Source organism: Bos grunniens, chromosome 6 (assembly GCF_055505025.1).
Source record: "Bos grunniens cultivar Pamir isolate PY7600 chromosome 6, Bosgru_T2T1.0, whole genome shotgun sequence".
NCBI lineage: Eukaryota > Metazoa > Chordata > Mammalia > Artiodactyla > Bovidae > Bos > Bos grunniens.
In genome coordinates, this window is record NC_141170.1 from 446806 (window position 1) to 465909 (window position 19104).

At 68.3% G+C, this 19104-nt stretch overlaps 2 protein-coding genes across 2 annotated transcripts; one reads left to right on the forward strand and one right to left on the reverse strand.

Moving 5' to 3' along the window:
• Positions 1 to 908: 908 nt before the first annotated feature.
• FGFRL1 (fibroblast growth factor receptor like 1) lies at positions 909 to 14007 on the forward strand. Its single transcript, XM_086404435.1, has 7 exons — positions 909 to 1048; positions 1629 to 1720; positions 9869 to 10141; positions 11217 to 11297; positions 11394 to 11678; positions 11765 to 12118; positions 12247 to 14007. The coding sequence occupies exons 2-7, from the start codon at positions 1645 to 1647 to the stop codon at positions 12687 to 12689; spliced, it is 1512 nt and encodes a 503-aa protein (XP_086260561.1). The 5' UTR covers positions 909 to 1048; positions 1629 to 1644; the 3' UTR covers positions 12690 to 14007.
• Positions 14008 to 16996: 2989 nt separating this feature from the next.
• Positions 16997 to 18987, reverse strand: LOC147370136 (uncharacterized). The gene has a single exon (XM_086404437.1). The coding sequence runs from the start codon at positions 18985 to 18987 to the stop codon at positions 17956 to 17958; it is 1032 nt and encodes a 343-aa protein (XP_086260563.1). The 3' UTR covers positions 16997 to 17955.
• Positions 18988 to 19104: the final 117 nt, after the last annotated feature.

The following is a 19104-nucleotide window of genomic DNA, read 5'->3' on the forward strand; positions in this document are numbered from 1 at the left end:
CTCTCCGTCAAGCCGATCTATGAGCCGAGGAGCCAGGGCGGGATCTCTGTACCCCACGTCATGCCCGACTTGGCTCTCCCTGGAGTCGCCTGGAGTCAGAGCGGGGTCTTGGATCTCCCCTCCGTTCCCGACGACCACCGGGGGGCTCAGATATCGGGACTCGGACTGCCCAACTGGAGCTCGATCAGGGACGACTCTAGAGGCGCGCGGGGGGCTGTTGGCCTGAGGTTGGGGGCTCGAATGCAGGCGCCAACGGGTGCAGGTGCGAGGTGGACGGTGCGGGACCAGGAGGTGCGCGAGGCGGGGCTGGGCCGGGGCTGGGTGGGGGCGCAGTGTGCTGCCCCGGCCGCCAGCGGGTGGAAACAAGCTGGGGGTGAAGCCAGGGGCCTGAGGGGGAGAGGCGGACGGGCTGGGGCGTGGCCGCGCTCCGGGGAGCCGCCCCGCCCGCGGGCGTCCCGTACTGCTAGGGTTAAGGCCGCGAGCCAGGCGGTGGCGGGGCGGGCGCGCTCGCCGATTGGCAGAAAGTTCGGGCGCGGGGCGGGGCTCGGGGCGGGGAGCGGGGGCGGGGCGCGGCGGCCAGGACGAGCCGATTGGCGGGAAGTTCGAGCGCGGGGCGGGGCGCAAGGCGGGGCGCGGGGGCGGGTCGTGGGGGGCGGGGCGCGGGGGCCACGGCGCGCCGATTGGCGGGAAGTTGTGTCGGGGCGGGGCGCGCGGCGGGCTCGGCGCTCGCTCCGGGAGAGTTGACAAAGCCCCGCAGGGAAGGACGCCTCGCGGCGTGGCGCCCCGGGCCCCTCGCCCCGCCGCCCCGGGATCGCGGCCCCGGCCCGCGGACCGCCCTCGCCGCGCTCCTCGCCCCTCGCCCCGGCCCCGGCCCCCGATCCCCGCCCCGGCCCCAGCCCGAGCCGCCAGCGCGCAGGTAGCGCCGCCCCGTCCCGAGGCCGGGCCCGGGGGCGCGGGGCGGCGGGGTGCGGCGCCCGGGGCGGCAATGACCGCGCAGCGCGCCCCGCGGGCCCGGCCCTGAGCCCCGCGGCCCGCGAGCCCCGCCGAGGTGAGCCCCTCCGCGCGCCTCCGATTCCCGGGGCGGACTGGGAGGGCCGATTCCGAAGGGCCGGGGGCCGGGGCCGCGGGCGGGGGCGGGGGCCGAGCGTCCGGGTCCCCGCTCCGCGGCGAGGGGCCGCAGGCACCGGCACGCGCCGCCGCGGCTCCCGCCCGGCCCGAGGTCCTGCCCGCGCCCCGCCCCCGCCCCTGCACCCCACGTGGGCCCCCCCAACGCAAATTTGTCCGCTAATGGCGCAGGCGATTATCTGCGGGGCCGCCGGTGTTGTGTGTCCCGCGGGCAGGGCCCGAGTTACAAGCGCCAGGAATCCAGACGGTGTTTGGAGGGGGGGCGGGGGAGGTCGGTAATTAGTGTAAACCCTTTGTCTGCCTTTGATACCCACGGTTACCCTGCCGCCGCTTCCTCCGCCCGGAGCGCGCCAGGGAAGGCGGGGCGGCCCGCACCTCAGTTCCCCTCGTCCAGGGCCGGGGTGCTGGCGGCTCCGGGGCCCTCGGCCCAGGGGAGGGGGAGCGGGGCGGAAAACCAGCCCCCCCACCCGCACGCAAGTGACCAGCCTTTGAATAACCCCCAGGTCCGCACTGGCCGAGATGACGCCGAGCCCCGCGTTAGTGCTGCCGCTGCTGCTGCTGCTGGGGGCCCTCCCGCCGGCCGCCGCCGCCCGAGGTGAGTGCTGGCGCCCAGCCCGGCGCCCCGGCCTCCGCCAGCGCCGCCCCTTTCCCTCAGGCCCTGAACTCTGCCACAGTGCCCGCCTGGCGCGCGTGCCTGCGCCCCGCCCCTGCTGGCCGCGCGCAGCCCGGCCCCTCACCCACTGGGCCCCCAGCTCACCCACGGGCCAGTGCAGCTCACGCGTCGGCCCCACACCCAAGGGGCTCCTCAGCTATCTGTGGGGCCTCCCCTCTCATCATGAGGTCCCCCAGATCACCCACAGGGTGATCTCACTGTGTGGGCTCCCCTAGCTCTGGCACGGGGTCCCACACTGGCTGGCAGGTTGGGCTCTGGCCCCAGTTCCCCTCAGAACACACACATCCACCCGCCGCTGCAGTTGAGGGCAGCCACTGATGGAGGATCCCTGGGCACTGGGCAGTTTGGCCACAGTGGACCCAGTTAGGCCCCTGAAAACCTACAGAAACCCCCTGGTGGCCAGGGTCGGGTGTGGGGACAGTGGGGACCTTCTTGGTATGTGGGACTAACGACCCAGACCAGTACGCTAGGCCTGCCCGTCTCCAAGAAGGTGCAGGGTTGGGGCCAGGGGACAGGACCCAGCACACGGGGTGGGAGTAAGGGCCTGTCTTAAGGCAGATGCTGAGACCACCTGCTTCAGGCACACAGTGCGTCCCTCAGCACGGCATGTGCCACAGTGGGGCCTGGACGCGGGCAAGAGGGCAGCCTCAGATACCCCTGGAGGGACCCCTCCCCCAGCAAGTGGCGCCCTTGGCTGACTGGCGATGGGTGATGCGTGCCCATGGACTCCCACTGCCGTGTTCTGTGCTGGACTCCTTCAGCGAGGCAGGACCTGTGGCCAGGCCAGCCCTGTGGGTGTGTTGACCACTCAGGATTGTCCTTGCCCTGTCCACCAGTCCTCTGAGGCGTCGCACCCCGCCCCCGCCGCTGCCCCGCAGGCGCACCGAGCCCAAGCTGGCCTTATATGGCCACATTCGGGTGTGGGGTGGCGGGCGGCGGCCCAGGTGGGCCTCATGCCACGGTACCCCCCCGCCTGCCCTGCCGGGGACTGGCTGGCTCGCTTGAGGGTGGGGGCTGCCCAGGCGTGGCCGGGATGGCAGTGTCCAGGGTGCTGCGGACACTCGGGTCATGCCCAGCGAGGCTCCCCACCCCCGGGGCCAGCAGCTCGGCCTCCGATTGCCCTTTCGTCTGCTTGGACTCCCCCATCCCCGAACCTGCCTGTCCTCTGGCCACTTGGCCAGAGAGGCTTGGGAGGCCACTGGCCTGACCTGGCCACTGGCTGGAGCCTGAAGTGGAGGGGCGGGTGGCAGTGGGCCGTGGACGGCTGTGGGCAGCAGGGCCTGCCTTGGCACCGAGAGGTCCCCCAGGGGCTACACCCCTCTTGGTGCCCTTTGGCTGAGGCCTTGGGCTGCGTGGTGAGGGCCCTGGCGGCCGTGGGGAGGTGGGATCCACTTTCCAAGGGCAAGGGCCTCTGTGGTTTCTGGTGGGGGGGTGCTCTTCCTGAATCGTGTTGGCTTCTCCTCCAGGCCTGGACTGGAGGGCAGAGCCGTCTCAGGCCCTTCCCACTTGGCGCGTGAACAGGCTGAGTGTGGACCTTCTTCAGGCAGGCAAACCAGCGCAGAGAGTTTGGGTGGTTTTTTGAAGCCGCTTTCCCCGTGGTGTCACAATTTCTGGAATCAGTACATTTCTAGACTCAATATTTTTAAGGTTCCCCTTTTCCCAAAGTTTCACAATCTTGGTGGGTTAGTCTTAAGCTTTTTTTTTTTTTTCAAATTTGAAAAAAGACTTTGGCTTTCTCCGTTTCCACTTTACTTCTCAGTGTGAATTCGAGAGGCTCCGAATGAAGTGCCTTTTACAATTTACTTTGAAAGAAGTCATTTCAGGGTTTTCTGAGGAGTGCCACGTGTGGACTTTTCTGAGGATGGTGCAGTGGACGGTCTCTGAGCAGCGGGCCCTGAAGGCCCCTCTCCCTCCCCTGGACCTGGCCAGCGTGCGGGCCACCTTCCGCCTGTGGGATAGTGCAGGCTTCAGGCCGACTTGCCTGGGGGCTGTGGTGGAAGGCTCTGCCAGGGCCTGTGAGTCCACAGGGAGGCGTTCGGCTGTCAGAAAGGCTGTGATATGTGTGCTGGTGGACCTCAGCGTCTGACCAGGCTGCGAGGGGCCTCCTCCTCGCCCCCCAGGCCCCTGCAGGTGGCACTGGCCAGTGTGCAGCCGGGCCAAGGTGGACTCACGGGAGCCCGGCCCAGGCTCTGCGAGGTGGACCTGGGCCAGCAGCCCACTTATGTCTTGTCTTCGGCCCCACTCCTGGAAAGAAAAATAAACCATTGCCCCCTCTGCAGGGAGGAGGGAGCGAAGAAAGTCGCCCTTGGCTGGGCCTGGAAGTGCTGCCTACCAGGCTCCGTCTCCAGTGCGCCAGGATCAATGGGCCCCCGGGTCCTCCTGGCTCTGCGGCGGCCCTAACGAGGGAGTTGCTGGTTTTTTCTAGCAGCAGCCCCAGCCTCTGGATCGGCTGGGCAGCCCAGGCCCCACAGACGTGCGGGGGAGGCGGGCGGAGGCCTCCCATCGTGGCCTGCTTTGCCCCATTCTGTGCCTCCATGGGTGACCGCAGCCTGGTGTGTCCGGGGGACAGCCTCAGTGAGCAGGTCAGCACGCAGAAGGAAGGGGTGCCCACCCCATGGACACTCTGTCCATTGCGGCCCCCCACTCTTCCTAGCGGTGGTCACGGGTGCTCCAGTAAGTACAGTCTGCCTTCTCTCAGGGCCCAAGGCGAGCAGGGGCCGCCGTCCTGTGGGTTTCACAGCCCAGGTCCCCTGGAGAGGCTCAGGTGTAACAGGGCCAGGTGGGATGGGCCTGGAAGGAGAGGTGGTCCTGGTCAGGTGAGGCGAGGAAGTCCTCCAGCGGTGGGAGTGTCATGGGCAGAGGTGGGCAGCTCACCAGGCCCGGGGTGGGCATGGCGCCTTGGCCTAGCAGGGTAGGGCCCTTGGGTGGGGAAGGGCCGGGCTGGTCGGCTGAGGGGGGCGTCTGGGGGGTGGTCCACTGAGGCTTTGTGTGCTGGGGCCTCCATTCCCACCCTGTGCCCCGCCGAGTGGCTGGGGCAGGGTCTGGAGGCGGCATGCTAGGGTGGGGGGGGGGCGCATGTCCGCACCGAGCACAGACTGGCCTGGGGGGGGGACTGGCCCAGGGTGGGGGTGCTTCTGGAGCTGTCCCCGAGCTGGAGCCAGGGCAGGGAGTTGCCCTAGCCTCGGGGCTGCCGAACCCCAGGGTTTCCCATCTTGGCAGGAAACACAAGTCCTCTTCTTCCTGCCGGGGAGTTTATTTTGTGTGAGATTTTCACAAGCTGTGTGCTGGATAACGGGGCCTGGGGAGCCGGCAGGGAGGAGGGAGGCCCCGGCTCCCGTGACACTGCCCCCGGGCGCCCTCGAGTCCAGGGCCGCCCCCGCCTGCGCAGCAGCCAGTCTGGGTCCTGGCTACACTGTGGGGCTGGTCCTGGAGCTCACCCTGAGGGTCCGGTGGCCCACCCCATGGCGTCCGGGGCCTGGGGGTGCCCAGTCTGGGTCACTCGGGCCTCAGAGCCTCGGGCCTTTCCTGGAGAAGCCGCTCAGACCTCAGTGGAACGGACGTGGGACCCGGCCGGCTGCTGGGGGTTGGTCGTCTGCAGCTGTAGCCTAGAGACCCCGCATTCGCCCTGAACACCTGGGGGCTCCAGGCTCGGGAAGGGTCCTCTCACCTCCTAGGCGACTGCCCCTAGGTGGTCTGGGCCCCGAAGCACGTTACCCAGTCCGCTGCGTCCAGCAGGGCAGGCGTGGGAGGCCCCAGTGGACAAGGGCCCTCTCCGCCCTTGACAGCTGGGAGCGCGTCTGTGAGGTGGCAGCGGGGGGCAGGCACGGGCAGGTTTGCAGGAGGGTCAGCACTGAGTCTGTGGACCCAGTGAGACCTTGACACTGCACCAGGGCTGCCCAGAGCTCAGCTGTGCCCCGGGCGGGACGGGCGTTTTCCAGTCACCGTCCCCCCTGGCAGTTCCCATGGGTGCCCCGAGGGATGTGGCACCATCAGGGTGATGCTCTGGGCCCCCCACCGGGGTCCTGGGGGTGGTGAGGGTGAGGTAGAGGAGCCCTGAGGCTGGGCTTCCCCTGGAAGTGGAAGGGGCCCCTGGTGCCCACTCCCCTGCCGGGCAGCTGGGCAGTGGGTGGTGGGGACGCTCCCGCCGCCTTGCTCGGTGGGTCAGGCCGTCCCTTTGCCACGCCCAGAATGGCCTGGTTTCTCAGGCAACCACCTGTCCTGCGGGTCCTACCAGTTCCACTGCAGATCCTGTGGGTCCGGCCCCGGGGCCGCCCCGGGCCAGCTGGTGAGCAGGAGCCTGTGTGCTTGTGTGGCTGTGCAGCGGTGCTGGGCGGGGGTCTGCCGGCCTCCTGGCAGCCATGTGGTGGTCCTCCCCTGTGCCCACCCCCTGCGCCGGGTGCTCCTGCCCTTCCCCTGGGGCCTCACCTCCCTGGGGAGGGTGCTGGGCCCAGAGCCTGGCACTCACCATGGGAAGCACCTCGTGTGTCCCACCCCCTAGACAGCCTACCGCACCAGCGTCCAGGCCGGCCCTGTGGGCCCGCCTCTGGGGCCCAGCCCCCTCCCCACCTGCTGGCTTAGCTGGTCCTGCACAGAGGATGGCAGCTCCCGACCGGCCAGGCCCACTGTGGTCAGCTTGATCCAACCCACCCGAACCTTGCCACGGCCAGAGCATTCCTCAGGCTGGAAACCTGCGGGGCTTTGCGGGGCTTGCTGGGGACAGGGCTGCCCTGACGTGCAGGCTAGGGGCTCAGGCTCCGTCTCCTTACCTGCTCTGAGGCCTCTGGCACCTGGGGCTTGGGGGAGGGCTGGTGTCTGGCTTACCCACCTTGAAGGTAGCTTGGGGTCGCAGGCCAGGGCCCACTGAGCACCCTGGGTGGCTGGGAGGGGTGAGGGCTGACCTTGGGGTGCCCCCGCTCCCCACGGCCAGGCCCCTGGCAGACTGTGAACAGAGCAGGGAGTGTGGGTCCAGATGGAATGGCCAGGGCAGCTCACCCCACCCCAGGGGGGCAGAGGCCACGAGGCACGGGTGCTGCACTTCGGGGTGGCCCCCAGGCCCTATGATGATGACTTGGGGGGGTTTGGGGGGCTCCAGCTGGGGGTCCCTTCTCCATCTGCCCAGCACCTCTGCCCTGGGTCGCAGCGGGGTCTTGTTATAGCAAACGTGGGGAAATGGAGCCCCCATCCAGGTGGGGGAGCTGCAAGCCTGGGGGTCTCTGGTGCTCAGAGGAGGGGGTCCGCACCCCCTCTTGGGGTGTGCGTCTGGGGGACAGTGTACGGGGGGCAGCATCGCAGCCGTGTGTGGCCCCAGCTCTGGGTCCCCAGTGGCTCAGGGGTGAAGAGTCCGCCTGCAATGCGGGAGACTCAGGGTTAGGGTTAGGATATTCCCTGGAGGAAGGCATGACACCCGACTCCAGCGTCTTCGCCTGGAGAAGCCCATGGTCAGGGGAGCCTGGCGGCCTACAGTCCGTGGGGTCGCAAAGAGTCCTACCGACAGCAACTGAAGCAACGCCCGAGCAGCTGCAGAGCTCGAGGAGGAGGAGGGAGAGGAGGAGGAGGGAGAGGAGGAGGGGCTCTGCTCACTCTGCCCATGCCCGTGGTGCTCAGCCCGCGTCCTGGGTGAGACCCTGCCCAGCCCACCGCCTCCACACCCACTTTGCACCCTGCCTGTGCCCTGAACCTCCCAGCACCATGGCTCTGGGAGGTGCTAGGTTGGGGCTTCCTGGAGGCCACGCTCTAGGGAGGGGCGGCAGCTGGGCGGAGGGCCTGCGGGGAGCTGAGGGGCAGGGGCGCCCCCCCGGGCCCCACCCCCCACCAGGCCCTGCAGGGGCCCCCAGGTCCCCATGTGAGCCTCAGTTTCCCATGGCAGAGCATCAGGATGCCCCGTCCAGGTGGAACAACGGGGCTTGTGTTTCCTGGGCTAAATATAGAGCTGCTGCAGCCATGCTGGCGGCCAAAACCCCCAGGAGTCTGGGGGGCTGGGCCTCCCGCCTGTGAGCCTGCAGGGGTCTCTGCAGAGGCTGCGGGGCTGGCCAGGCGGAGCACAGGTGGGGGCGGGGCGGCCGCGCGGGAGGGGCTGTTTGCTTTGGGATGCGGCTGGCTCCGCAGGCCTCCGTGGGCACTGCCTCGTCCTCCTCCGCTCAGGCTGGCTTGGGGGGCCACACTTCCGGCCCATCTGGCAGTCACTGGGCCCCGTCCCTCCTCTCTGCAGTGACCCCGGGCAGCGTCCGCACCACCCGTGGTTGCCCCACTCCCTCTTCTGAAGGCCTCCTTCTAGGGGATGGGGAGGGCCCGCATGGTTGGGCCGGCCCCTTCTTTGCCACTGAGGCAGGCTGCTCAGGGTCTGGGGGTGTTGGCGAGGGCCCAGTGGTGCCTGCAGGTTGCGGTCGGGACAGGCAGAGCCCCAAGGGGGAGGCTTCGCATACACGTGTGTCTGTGTGGACACGTGTGGGTCCACGTGTATGATCCTTGTGTCCAGGTGTCAGCCTGGGGGACCGGGTGCAGGCTGGGGGCACCCTCTTTGTCCTGCAGCCTTGGAGGCCCCTGGGGATGGTGGAATTTCAGGCAGTGACAGGTGGTGGACAGGGTCTGCCTGGGAATGAGGCTGGACCCTGGGCAGCCTGGTTGGGTCCTCCTGGGGTCCACTTGTCTGGGGCCTCCGATGCCCCCCCGCACTGTGAGCTGAGTGGGTGCCTGGGGGCGGGCCCTGTAGACTGCCAAGTCATTAGGGAGAGGTGGTCAGGGGAAGCATGAGGGCTGGCTGGCTGGGGCAACTAACTGCCTGAGGGGGGTGCGGCCCCCCGAATAGGATCTCTGTCGCTCACACCCCGGTCCCCTGGAAGCAGAGCCTCGGGACCCCCTCCCCACTTGGGGCCCCAGAGAAGCTGAGCCCGGGGCCGTCAGCTCGTCCATCCCCAGGGGCACAGCCACCACCCTCCCTTGGCACCCCAGGCAGGGGCGACGGGGGTCCACGCCCTGCAAGGGCCCTGGGAGCCGCAGCGTCTGGGGGACCCACAGGAGCACTCTGGTTGCAAAGCAGCGGTGGAACCAGCTGGCAGCTGCGTGTTGAAGAAACACCAGCTGGTTATTGAAAACACATGCCGCCCCTGGGCCCCGAACGATAGCGTCTCAGAGCAGCCGCGCCAGGCCGGCACCTCCGCGCAGTCAGAACACCCGGACGCGGCCCTCCTGGCCTGAGTGGCGGCCTCGAGGGGTGGAGGCACCTTCCAGTGGCTGGTGGCTGGAGTCCCGGGAGCCCAGCCCAGCCAAGCCCCTGAGAAGGGCAGCTGAGTGCCCACGGCTGCCTCTCCTGGTCTGGAGGGACAGCGGGTGGCTGCCCACGAGAGAGGCCCGAAGCCCCCGTGGTCTTCCCGTGGTGCTGGAGCTGCACATGGGCCCCGGCTCCGGGCCACAGGCACGGCGGGGCTGAGGGTCCCCTTGGAGGCAGCTCCGTAGCCTTGTGGTGTCCGCAGTGTCCTTCCCCCGAGCCGTCTCCTGTTGCCGTCTAGACCTGATCACCCCCATTGTGCCCACACTTGACCCTGGAGGAACTGAAGCTGGACCCAGGCCGGGGGGATCAGGGACGGTCAAGGGCACCATGGCCTCAGCTCAGGACTCTGCCTTCTCCCACGGGAGAGAGTGGTCACCCATAGCTGGAGTGCCCAGCTGCTTGCCCTCTGACCCCAAGGCCTTGGTGACCTGGTGTGGCCTGGCTGGCAGCAGGGAGGCTCTTGTCCGGGCAGACAGACCTGGTTCAGTGTAGCCCAGGCACACACGGGCACAGATGCAGAGACACTCGCGTGTGCACACCCTGTCCGTGAGGGGCTGTCCTTACTGGTCTGTGCACATGAGTCCTGGGTGAGCCGGTCCTCCCGACTGTGTTCCGGCTCCTGTGCGAGAGCGTGCAGGGGCCCCCGTGGTCTGGGGGGGCAGGCAGGAGTCTCTGCATGGGGTCCTGGGTGGGCTCCCGGCAGGGACAGCCCTACCGCCAGCTCCTAGTGCCCACACTGCCTTTGCCCTGACCGGCCCGCTGCCAGTCCCCTCCTCCCTGACAGAGCCCTCTGACCCCCGCAGGGCCCCCGAGGATGGCGGACAAGGTGGTCCCGAGGCAGGTGGCCCGGCTGGGCCGCACGGTTCGGCTGCAGTGCCCCGTGGAGGGGGACCCGCCGCCACTGACCATGTGGACCAAGGACGGCCGGACGATCCACGGCGGCTGGAGCCGCTTCCGCGTGCTGCCCCAAGGGCTGAAGGTGAAAGAGGTGGAACCGGAGGACGCTGGTGCCTACGTGTGCAAGGCCACCAACGGCTTCGGGAGCCTCAGCGTCAACTACACGCTCATAGTGATGGGTCAGTGTCAGGTTTTTCGGCGCCGGCCGGGAGGCAGCACTTCCCGAGTGCCCACCGCCACCCCCCGTCCTGCCTGAACTTGACCACTGCCCCCCAGGACCCGGGGGTCCCGCTGGCTGCCTCTAGTCCGGGACACCCCCAGCCCGGGCCTGCCTCCTCAGGCTGCACCTCGGGGAGGGGCCTTTCCTCCCGGCCTCTTCTCCCCCAGAGTTCTGCTGGCTTGAGGGGCCAGGGCTGGCTGGGAGACAGCAGGAGTGGGTGGGGGGCCCCAGCTCGCACCAAAGTGCAGCCTGGTGGGCCAGGCCGGCCGGTAGCCTTGGCGTCGGCCGTGACTTTGAGGCTCAGGTTTCCAAGTTCAGAGGGGCCGCTGGGAAGCAAGGGCCTTGTGTTCTCTGCCTCCGGGGCCCGGGCTTGGGGACTGGGCGGCGCCCCAGCAACACGCCCTTCACTCGCTGGTACCAGGCGCTGGCCCGGCCCTCCCCCACGGGCGCCGGAGCAGCACAAAGGAGGAGCCCGACCCACACACCCCACCGCTGGGTTTCCAGGGTGGGGTCCGAGAGCCGGGCCTTGGTCCTGGGCCCTGGAGGCGGTGGCTGTCCCGGGGAGGGGGCATTCCTCAGCATTCCCCGCCCCCCCCACCAGGTCCCCTCTGGACTGTGGAATGGGAATACTGTGGGTGTCCCCCACCACGTCCTTTCAAAGGGGAGGATGACCAGGCGGTATGCGAGCCATGTCAGTTCACCAAGCCCTCGGCCCCTTGATGTGGGCTAGGGTTACTGCAGCTGCTGGCAGGCCCCGGCCCCCACCACCCCCAGGCCCTGCAGACCCCCGGGAGCCAGGGTGGGAGAGCCAGACCTCCGTCCCACCCACGCCTGGCGGGGTCACCTGCACCCAGGGAGTGGGCCGGGAGGCGGCTCCCGCCCAGCTGTCCCTGGGATTCTGAGCTGCGGGCGTGCATCCACGGCCTCCTGCTGGTGTGCTGGAGCCTCCAAGCTGGGCCTGGGGCTGGGGTCCATGCTGGGGTCTCACAGGGGCTACTGAGGCCCCTCTCACGTGCCCTGCCCGCCCCGCCCAGATGACACCAGTCCAGGAAGGGAGAGCCCCGGGCACGACAGCTCCTCTGGGGGCCAGGAAGACCCAGCCAGCAAGCAGTGGGGTGAGCAGAGGGGCGTCAGGTGGGCTGGGGGCTGGGCCTCACCGCTCCCCCGACCCTACCCGGCCCTCTGACCTCCACATCTCCTTCCCTCTTCAGCGCGGCCCCGCTTCACGCAGCCCTCCAAGATGAGGCGCCGCGTGATTGCGCGGCCCGTGGGCAGCTCCGTGCGGCTCAAGTGCGTGGCCAGCGGGCACCCGCGGCCCGACATCATGTGGATGAAGGATGACCAGGCCTTGACCCGCCCGGAGGCTGGCGAGCACAGGAAGAAGAAGTGGACGCTGAGCCTGAAGAACCTGCGCCCGGAGGACAGCGGCAAGTACACGTGCCGCGTGTCAAACCGCGCAGGCGCCATCAACGCCACCTACAAGGTGGACGTGATCCGTGAGTTCGGGCGGGGGCCTGGGTGGGGCGAGGGCTGGGGGCGGGCTGCAGCCCCGGGGCCACGCCCAACGCTTGTCCCTGCGCAGAGCGGACGCGCTCCAAGCCTGTGCTCACGGGCACGCACCCCGTGAACACGACGGTGGACTTCGGGGGCACGACATCCTTCCAGTGCAAGGTGCGCAGCGACGTGAAGCCGGTGATCCAGTGGCTGAAGCGCGTGGAGTACGGCGCCGAAGGCCGCTACAACTCCACCATCGATGTGGGTGGCCAGAAGTTCGTAGTGCTGCCCACCGGCGACGTGTGGTCGCGGCCTGACGGCTCCTACCTCAACAAGCTGCTCATCACGCGTGCACGCCAGGATGACGCGGGCATGTACATCTGCCTGGGTGCCAACACCATGGGCTACAGCTTCCGCAGCGCCTTCCTGACAGTGCTGCCCGGTGCGTGGGCCTCACCCCGCCCCCAGCGGGTCCCGCCCCGCCAGACCCCGCCCATGCGCGCCAGCTGGGCTGTGGGGTGCCCGCGCCCTGACGGTTCCCTCCCTGCCCCTCCTCGGTTTCTCCTACAGACCCAAAGCCACCAGGGCCGCCCGTGGCCCCCTCGTCCTCCACCACCAGCCTGCCGTGGCCGGTGGTCATCGGCATCCCGGCCGGCGCAGTCTTCATCGTGGGCACCGTGGTCCTGTGGCTCTGCCAGGCCAAGAAGAAGCCGTGCGCCCCGGCCCCGGCCCCCCCGGCGCCTGCACATCGCCCGCCCGCCACAGCCCGCGACCGCGGCGGGGATAAGGACCTGCCCGCCCCCGCCACCCTGGGCTCCGGCCCCGGAGTGGGGCTGTGTGAGGAGCTCGGGCCCCCGGCCGCCCCCCAGCACCTGCTGGGCCCCGGCTCGGCCACTGGCCCCAAGCTTTACCCCAAACTCTACACAGACACGCACACGCACACACACTCACACACACACTCACATGTGGAGGGCAAAGTCCACCAGCACCAGCACACCCACTACCAGCGCTAGGGTGCCTCGGGCGGGCTCGTGGCGGCACAGCCAGCGGCAGGCTGGGGGCCGTCTCCCCGTGCCCCGTGAGGCGCACACACGTGGACGCGCGCGCACACACAGACACAGTCAGACTCCATCTCCCCGTGCCCCGTGAGGCGCACACACGTGGACGCGCACGCACACACACACAGTCAGACTCCATCTCCCCGTGCCCCGTGAGACGCACACACGTGGACGCGCATGCACACACAGACACAGTCAGACTCCATCTCCCCGTGCCCCGTGAGACGCACACACGTGGACGCGCGCGCACACACAGACACAGTCAGACTCCATCTCCCCGTGCCCCGTGAGGCGCACACACGTGGACGCGCGCGCACATACACACACACACAGTCAGACTCCATCTCCCCGTGCCCCGTGAGACGCACACACACGTGGACGCACACACACACACGACATACCTCTGGACACACATAGACACACACACACTCACACTCACATGTGCAGGGCAGAGGCCACCAGCACCAGCACACCCACTACCAGGGCTAGGGTGCCTCGGGTGGGCGTGTGGCGGCACCGCCAGCGGCAGGCTGGGGGGGAGGGCCACAGGGGAGGACAGACCGTGGGGCCATCTCCCCGTGCCCCGTGAGACGCACACACGTGGACGCGCGCGCGCACACACACACACACATACACGCAGACTGAGAAGCCTTTGGGAAGGCCTGTATTGTAACCGCAGTGTGCATGTGGCGACCGGCTAGCTCATGAAGGAATCCCTTGGCCCCGTGAGAAGGATTTCACGGAGGCCATGGTCACCCCCCCACCCTGGCCTGGCAGGAGATCTGAGAGGCACCCTGGCTTTGCAAACCAAAAACTCCGACCCCGTCCCCGCGCCTGCCTGCCCGTGTCCCTGCCCTGGCTATTTTTGCCACCACCTGTCCTGGTGTCCAGGAGTCCACCAGCACCCTGGAGGGGGTCGGGCGGGGCAGTCCTGGGCCCTGTCCTGAGCGGCTGGAGCCAGCGGGGGGTGACTTTTGTCCCACCCGGCCTCCCACTGCCAGAGAGGAGGGGCCTTTGATATTTATATTTAAGAAATTAAGATAATAATATTAATAATGATGAAAGGAGGGCTGGGCCACAGAGACTTGGCCTCTCCCGGGGCCCAGGACCCACCTGGCCTTGTGGCCATGCTGGATGTCCACCCTGGCCTGGGCACCCATCACCCCGCTACCCGTGGCCCCAGACCTCTGTAATTTTATATAGAGTTTGAGCTGAAGCTTCGTATATTTAATTTATTTTGTTAAACAAGAAAACGTGCATCCTTTTCCTCGAAGCTGGTGTTCTTCCTGTGTACGTGTGTGCACCTATATGCCGGGAGCCGCGTGGCCAGGCCGCAGGCTCGGGGCCCCCGGAACCCACCATCAATGTCCTGGACGCTCACCTGTACGTGCGTCTTTGGCCAGCCCGAGTCTGGCTGGCTGGGGGTCTGCTTTCTGTACTGGTGTGGCCCCCCGCCCCCAGTCCTCACCGCAGGGCCCGTGCTCCTCCCGCCCCACATTCTGGGGCTCGCCTCATACCCTCGGTGGGCAGGTGGGCTGGGGGCTGCCGCAGGGCCCCACCCACCCTTGGTGGGGCAGCAGTGCCTCCCTCGACAGGGAGACAGGCTCTAACTCGCCTGCCGGCCAGCAGGCACAGCTTGGGCCACCCTGGCCCGCAGGTTCTAGAGCCTCTTAAGGAGGAGCACGAATAGCTTGTGGGATTTTCGCAAGGCCCCCAGCGGGACCACGGTGGCCAGCCGGCAGGAGGGGTGAGGCCAGCCTGATTCTGGTTCTCAGCACTTCAGGCCAGGAGCATGGGCCCCGCCTAATGCGTGGCTGGGTATCTTCCACCTGACCTAGAGGCTGGGCCTTCTTGCCTCCTCCATGTCCCCCTGCTGGGCTGCTGCCCACTTCCTCTCCCCGGCTCCGAGCTGGACCTCCGCCTCTGCTGCTGTCTCTCAGGCCTCAGTCCCCTCTCCCTCCTCTGCTGGGACCCCAGGCAGGGCAGGACGGGACCCCCTGTCCTCTTCAGTTCTGTGCCCCCAGCCTCTGGCCTCCCAAGGTGGACTGCACTCCTGTCTCTAAGGAGGCAGGGGCCGGCCCTGAGGGACCCCTCACCAAGCTCAGGCTGGATGACGGGGGCCACCCACAGCCCCAAGGGAGACCCAGGGCCTGGCTGCGGCGGGAAGCCGGGCGGCAGTGGGGGCTGCCGGTGGCCCACAGCTGGTGACCAAACAGATGTTCCCCAGACAGGACTGGCTGCAGCCGACGCCTGGCTGGGTTTCAGTCTGAGGGGGAGGGTGGGGAGAGAGGAGGCCCTGGGCAGTGGGGAGACCTCAGGCAGTGGGCCGTCTCTGGGTCATAGGAGTTGAGCTGCCCCCTCTCCAGCGTGCGGGCAGAGGGGCAGGTTCCTGGAGGGTGCGGTCCCTCGGAACCTCAGAGGAGACTCTGGGACCCCAGCCCTGTGCCCTTGGCCTGAGGCCGGTGCTTTCCACCTGGCTCATGGGGACCAGCCTCACCATCTGCCCCAGGGAAGGCGGGGGACTAACGACCTGGCCACCCTTAGGGCCTGTCTCAGTCTGAGAGGTCTGGTTCTCTGGAGACCAGTGTCCATCCCCCAATGCCCTTCCTGGAGAGAGGGCTGCTGGGGGGCTGGTCACTCTGTAGACCTGCTGGGGTGCCGGGAAGGGCATGGGGGCGGGGGTGGGGTCTGGACGACTAGACAGGTCCATCTGCATGGGGCTGGGCAGCCACCAAGAAGCCCAGCCCCGGATTACAGGCTGGCCACACCTTGGCGCTCAGAGTCCTCAGCCACGCCATCTCCCGCTTCTAGCTGTGGGGGGTGGGGGAGAGGCAGGAGGGCACCACATGGCCCCAGGACGCCCAGCATCCTTCTCTGGGGTGCCCTGCGCCTCTTGCGGGACTAAGGCTCCCAGGGCCGCCCTAACCGGGCGCGGAGTTATCCGGACTCACCTGCCTACCTGGGGCCTCTGGCCGGCCCCGCCCCCTGGGGACCCTGCGAGACCTGGGAGCCCCGAGTGGGCGGGGCGCCGGGGGACGGGGCGGGGCCGGTGGGAGCGCGAGTGGGAGGGGCCGATAGGAGCGCGAGTGGGAGAGGCCGGGCGGCGTGAGGGTAGGGTCCTGGGGCGAGAAGGGCCGAGGGTCTCGGAGTCAGGCCCGCTCCCGGGGTAGGGTCAGGGCTCCCGGGGTCGCACCAGGAGAGGCTCCGCGGCGGGGCTTTGCCTCTTGGGCGCTTGGGGGCCAAGCCTTGGTCCCCGCTGGCCCTCCACAGTTGCCCCTCCATAAATACCAAGGCCAGGACCTAAAATGTGCCCTTGGTCACAGGCAGAAAGACCAGCTAGCAGCCACCCGTGATGCCATTGGGGTCCCAAACAGGAGCACAAAAGCTTCCCTACCCCCAGCTTCGTGAGTTCCCCGCGGGGTGGGAGTGGGCCCTGCACCTTGTCCTAGGAGGGTTCCAGTCTCGAGAAACAGGAGGGGGACCCAGCTGTGTTCTCCGTAATTCCCAGGCCAGACTGGGCCACCGGGACCAAAACCTCTGATGTCCATGGCGGGGTTCTGGGTGCTGAGTAGGTGGGGGTCCCAGGAGGGTGGAGCCCCGGAGCCAGACCAGCACCTTCCCTGTGGCCTGGGCTGTGACAAGCTGTCTTCTTCAAACCTGCCAACTCGAAAGGGCGGCTCAAGCCCTGATGCCTGGGGGTGTGACTGGCCCTTCCCACCCCCACCCCTGCCTCCCAGCCGTCCCGGTTTCAAAGGGGCGGCTGAGAGGCTTCTGCAGCTGTCCCAGAGGGGGGACCCTGAGACCGATGTCCAGGGACCCGGCGACGCGGCAGGAGGGTGAAGATGGGGGAGTGTAGGGCCACACCTGTGGGGCTCGGTCGGGAGGGCCTGGCAGGAGAGCAGAGCCTCGTCCGGGGGCCTGGCCAGGGGGCCTGGAACAGGAATGCAGGATGTAAGACTCAGGAAAGGGGACAGGAACATGGGTCGTGGGTTCAGGACGTGGGACGAGGACACCCCGCACAGCACAGACTCACCCAGGGCTCGGGACGTGGGGCCAGAGACTGCAGGTGCCAGCCAGGTTGCCCAGCCTCCTGGGCAACACCGCATAGGGCTTGCAGGAGCCTGGGCCTGCTCAGGGGCCAGGGTGGGGTGGAGGGGCTGCGATGTTAAGGGGCTGACAGGTGAGCGCCCAGACCCAGGGCACAGGCCAGAGACGCGGGGATCCCACAGGGTCAAGCCACCCGGGGCTGGGCGGGGCCAGGCAGCAGCCCTCACCACATGCCTGGGGCACCAGCCCCCATGCAGCCCTCCTGCGGGCAGTGGGCGGGGCCAAGGCTGCTCATCACGCGCAGGGGGCGGGGCCTGGCAGGAGGCTCCCTTTGCGCCCGCTCTGACCTCACCCAGGGGTGGGACCCCGTCCTACTCAAGCACCCAGGGCTGACTGGGCTCAGGACCCTCAGGAGATGGGCCGGGCATCGGGGAGCCCGGGGCCAGGGGCTCTCCTGGGAGCCCTATAAAGGTCCATGCAGTCCTTCTCCCGATTCAACCCCCACCCTGCCAGTCCCACCTAGGTGCCCTCCCCATGCCCACCTTGACAAGCCCGCTTCAGTCTCGCCTTGGCTCAAGAGGCCTCTGCAGGCCGGTGACCCCCCTAGCCCAGCCACCCTGACTCCTGGACTGCCGCTGTCTGTGGAAGGAAGGATGGGCTTCCCAGCAGGCCACAGGTATTAGTGAGCCCAGGCGGGCAGATGGGAGTTCGTAGGGGTCCCCAGACTGGGGAATGTAGTGGCTGGGAAGGGGGCTCTGCCTCCCATGGGGCTTCTCCCGTGCAGACCCCCGGGGGGCCCCCGATGGAGCTCTGGGTCGGCAGCTTCCAGCGCCTTGTTCTGGCTGTGCTGCCTGGGGTCACCTGGAGCTGTGCCTGGAGGGCACAAGAGCCCGCTGTCCAGGGCACCTCTGCTGGGCAGCAGCTGGCACCCTGGTCAGCTGCCTGCGCCCCTGGCATCGCTGATGTGAGGTATGGAAGCCTTGACACGGGGCTCGCACCAGCCCTGGGTGGCTGCGCCCATCCACCACATGGCTACTGCCAACTGGGCCTGGTGTCTCACACCCCCGCCCTGGCGCCCCGGGAACTGGGCGAGGGCACTCGGCCAGCACTAGCTCTGCATCCGCTCTAGGGCGAAGGAGGCCCTGGGCCAGGGGCCTTCAGCGCACTCCTGCGTTTAGGGGTGCGGGCTGGCTCCTTGGGGGTCTTGTCTCTGGCGCCTGTCGGGGGCTGTGAGACGTAGCTTTGCTGTCTGGCGCCATGGCCAGTGCTGAGATGTGCGGCCTCTCCTGCCTGCATCTGGGCTCAGTCCCACTCCGGCCTTGCCCGGGGCTGGCAGGCTTGCTCGCTCCCCTCTCCAGGGCTGCAGGGGTGAGGGCACCTCCAGAGGCTTCACCGATCCCCACCTCCTCCCCCACTGCACCTTCAAGACTCCGTGGAAGCTGAGCTCTGCAGGACCCACCAACTCCACAGACAGGCCTGGGGAGAGGGTACATGTGGCCCTGCCTCGGAGCAGCCTCAGGTTAGGATCCATCCCCGTGGGGGCTGGGATGAGACACACCCTTGGCCCCAGGGCCGGATGGAGGGACCAGTGAAGGGTCTGCAGCAGCCCCAGGTAAGGGTGGGGCGGGCCCAGCGCCCAGCACCCGGAAGCTGTGTGCCCTGTCCCCCTTGCCCTGCAGCCACGGGGCGTCTGGCTCCGGGCCTGCAGGTGCGGACAGCTACCAGCAGCTAGCTGGAGGGGCCCCTTCTCCTGAGTCTCAGGGGTTGGGGAGAGCGTTCGTTTGGAGGAAAGGCTGAGCCATCCTTGTGTCCCCAAAGCGCCACCCCCGGGCCCTAGAGACCCTCGCAGAGAGGACACGCAGGGGTGTCTTGCCCCTGGTACTTGGGCTGTGCCCCCAGGAGCCACCATCTGCTTCTGTGGGCCCCAGTGATGGGGGCTCCATGCGGGGGTGGGGCAAGGACACCCCAGCGTCACCCTGATGGAGGCAGTGAAGGTGGGCTTCGGGGGGAGGCCCTGGGGAGCGTGGAGGCACCCCACCCCTCCTGCTGACACTGTCCCCTCCTCGCACTCAGGATTCCTGACCTTCCTGGAACCTGGCAGTCTCTCTTGTGGGGCCCTGGGTGCCTGGGCTCTTGCTGGGATGCTGCCCCATCCCTCCTGCCCGTCCCTAGGTCTGCCCCAAGGTTGTCCCAGTGGGCTTTTCATGAAGTCCTGTGGCCTGCCCACTCCCTGCCCCGACCCACTTTCAGCCCCACTCTGGGGACCCGTCACTGGGTGTACACCTCCAGCAAAGAGGGCTGGTGCGGTGAGGGGCAGGGGCAG

Bases quoted from the DNA above. Each gene is read 5' to 3' on its own strand.
- FGFRL1 (XM_086404435.1), top strand. From the start codon at position 1,645: ATGACGCCGAGCCCCGCGTTAGTGCTGCCGCTGCTGCTGCTGCTGGGG. The intron at 10,142-11,216 runs GTCAGTGTCAGG...CGCCCCGCCCAG, and splicing joins CTACACGCTCATAGTGATGG to ATGACACCAGTCCAGGAAGG. The intron at 12,119-12,246 runs GTGCGTGGGCCT...TTTCTCCTACAG, and splicing joins CTTCCTGACAGTGCTGCCCG to ACCCAAAGCCACCAGGGCCG.
- LOC147370136 (XM_086404437.1), bottom strand. From the start codon at position 18,987: ATGAAAAGCCCACTGGGACAACCTTGGGGCAGACCTAGGGACGGGCAG.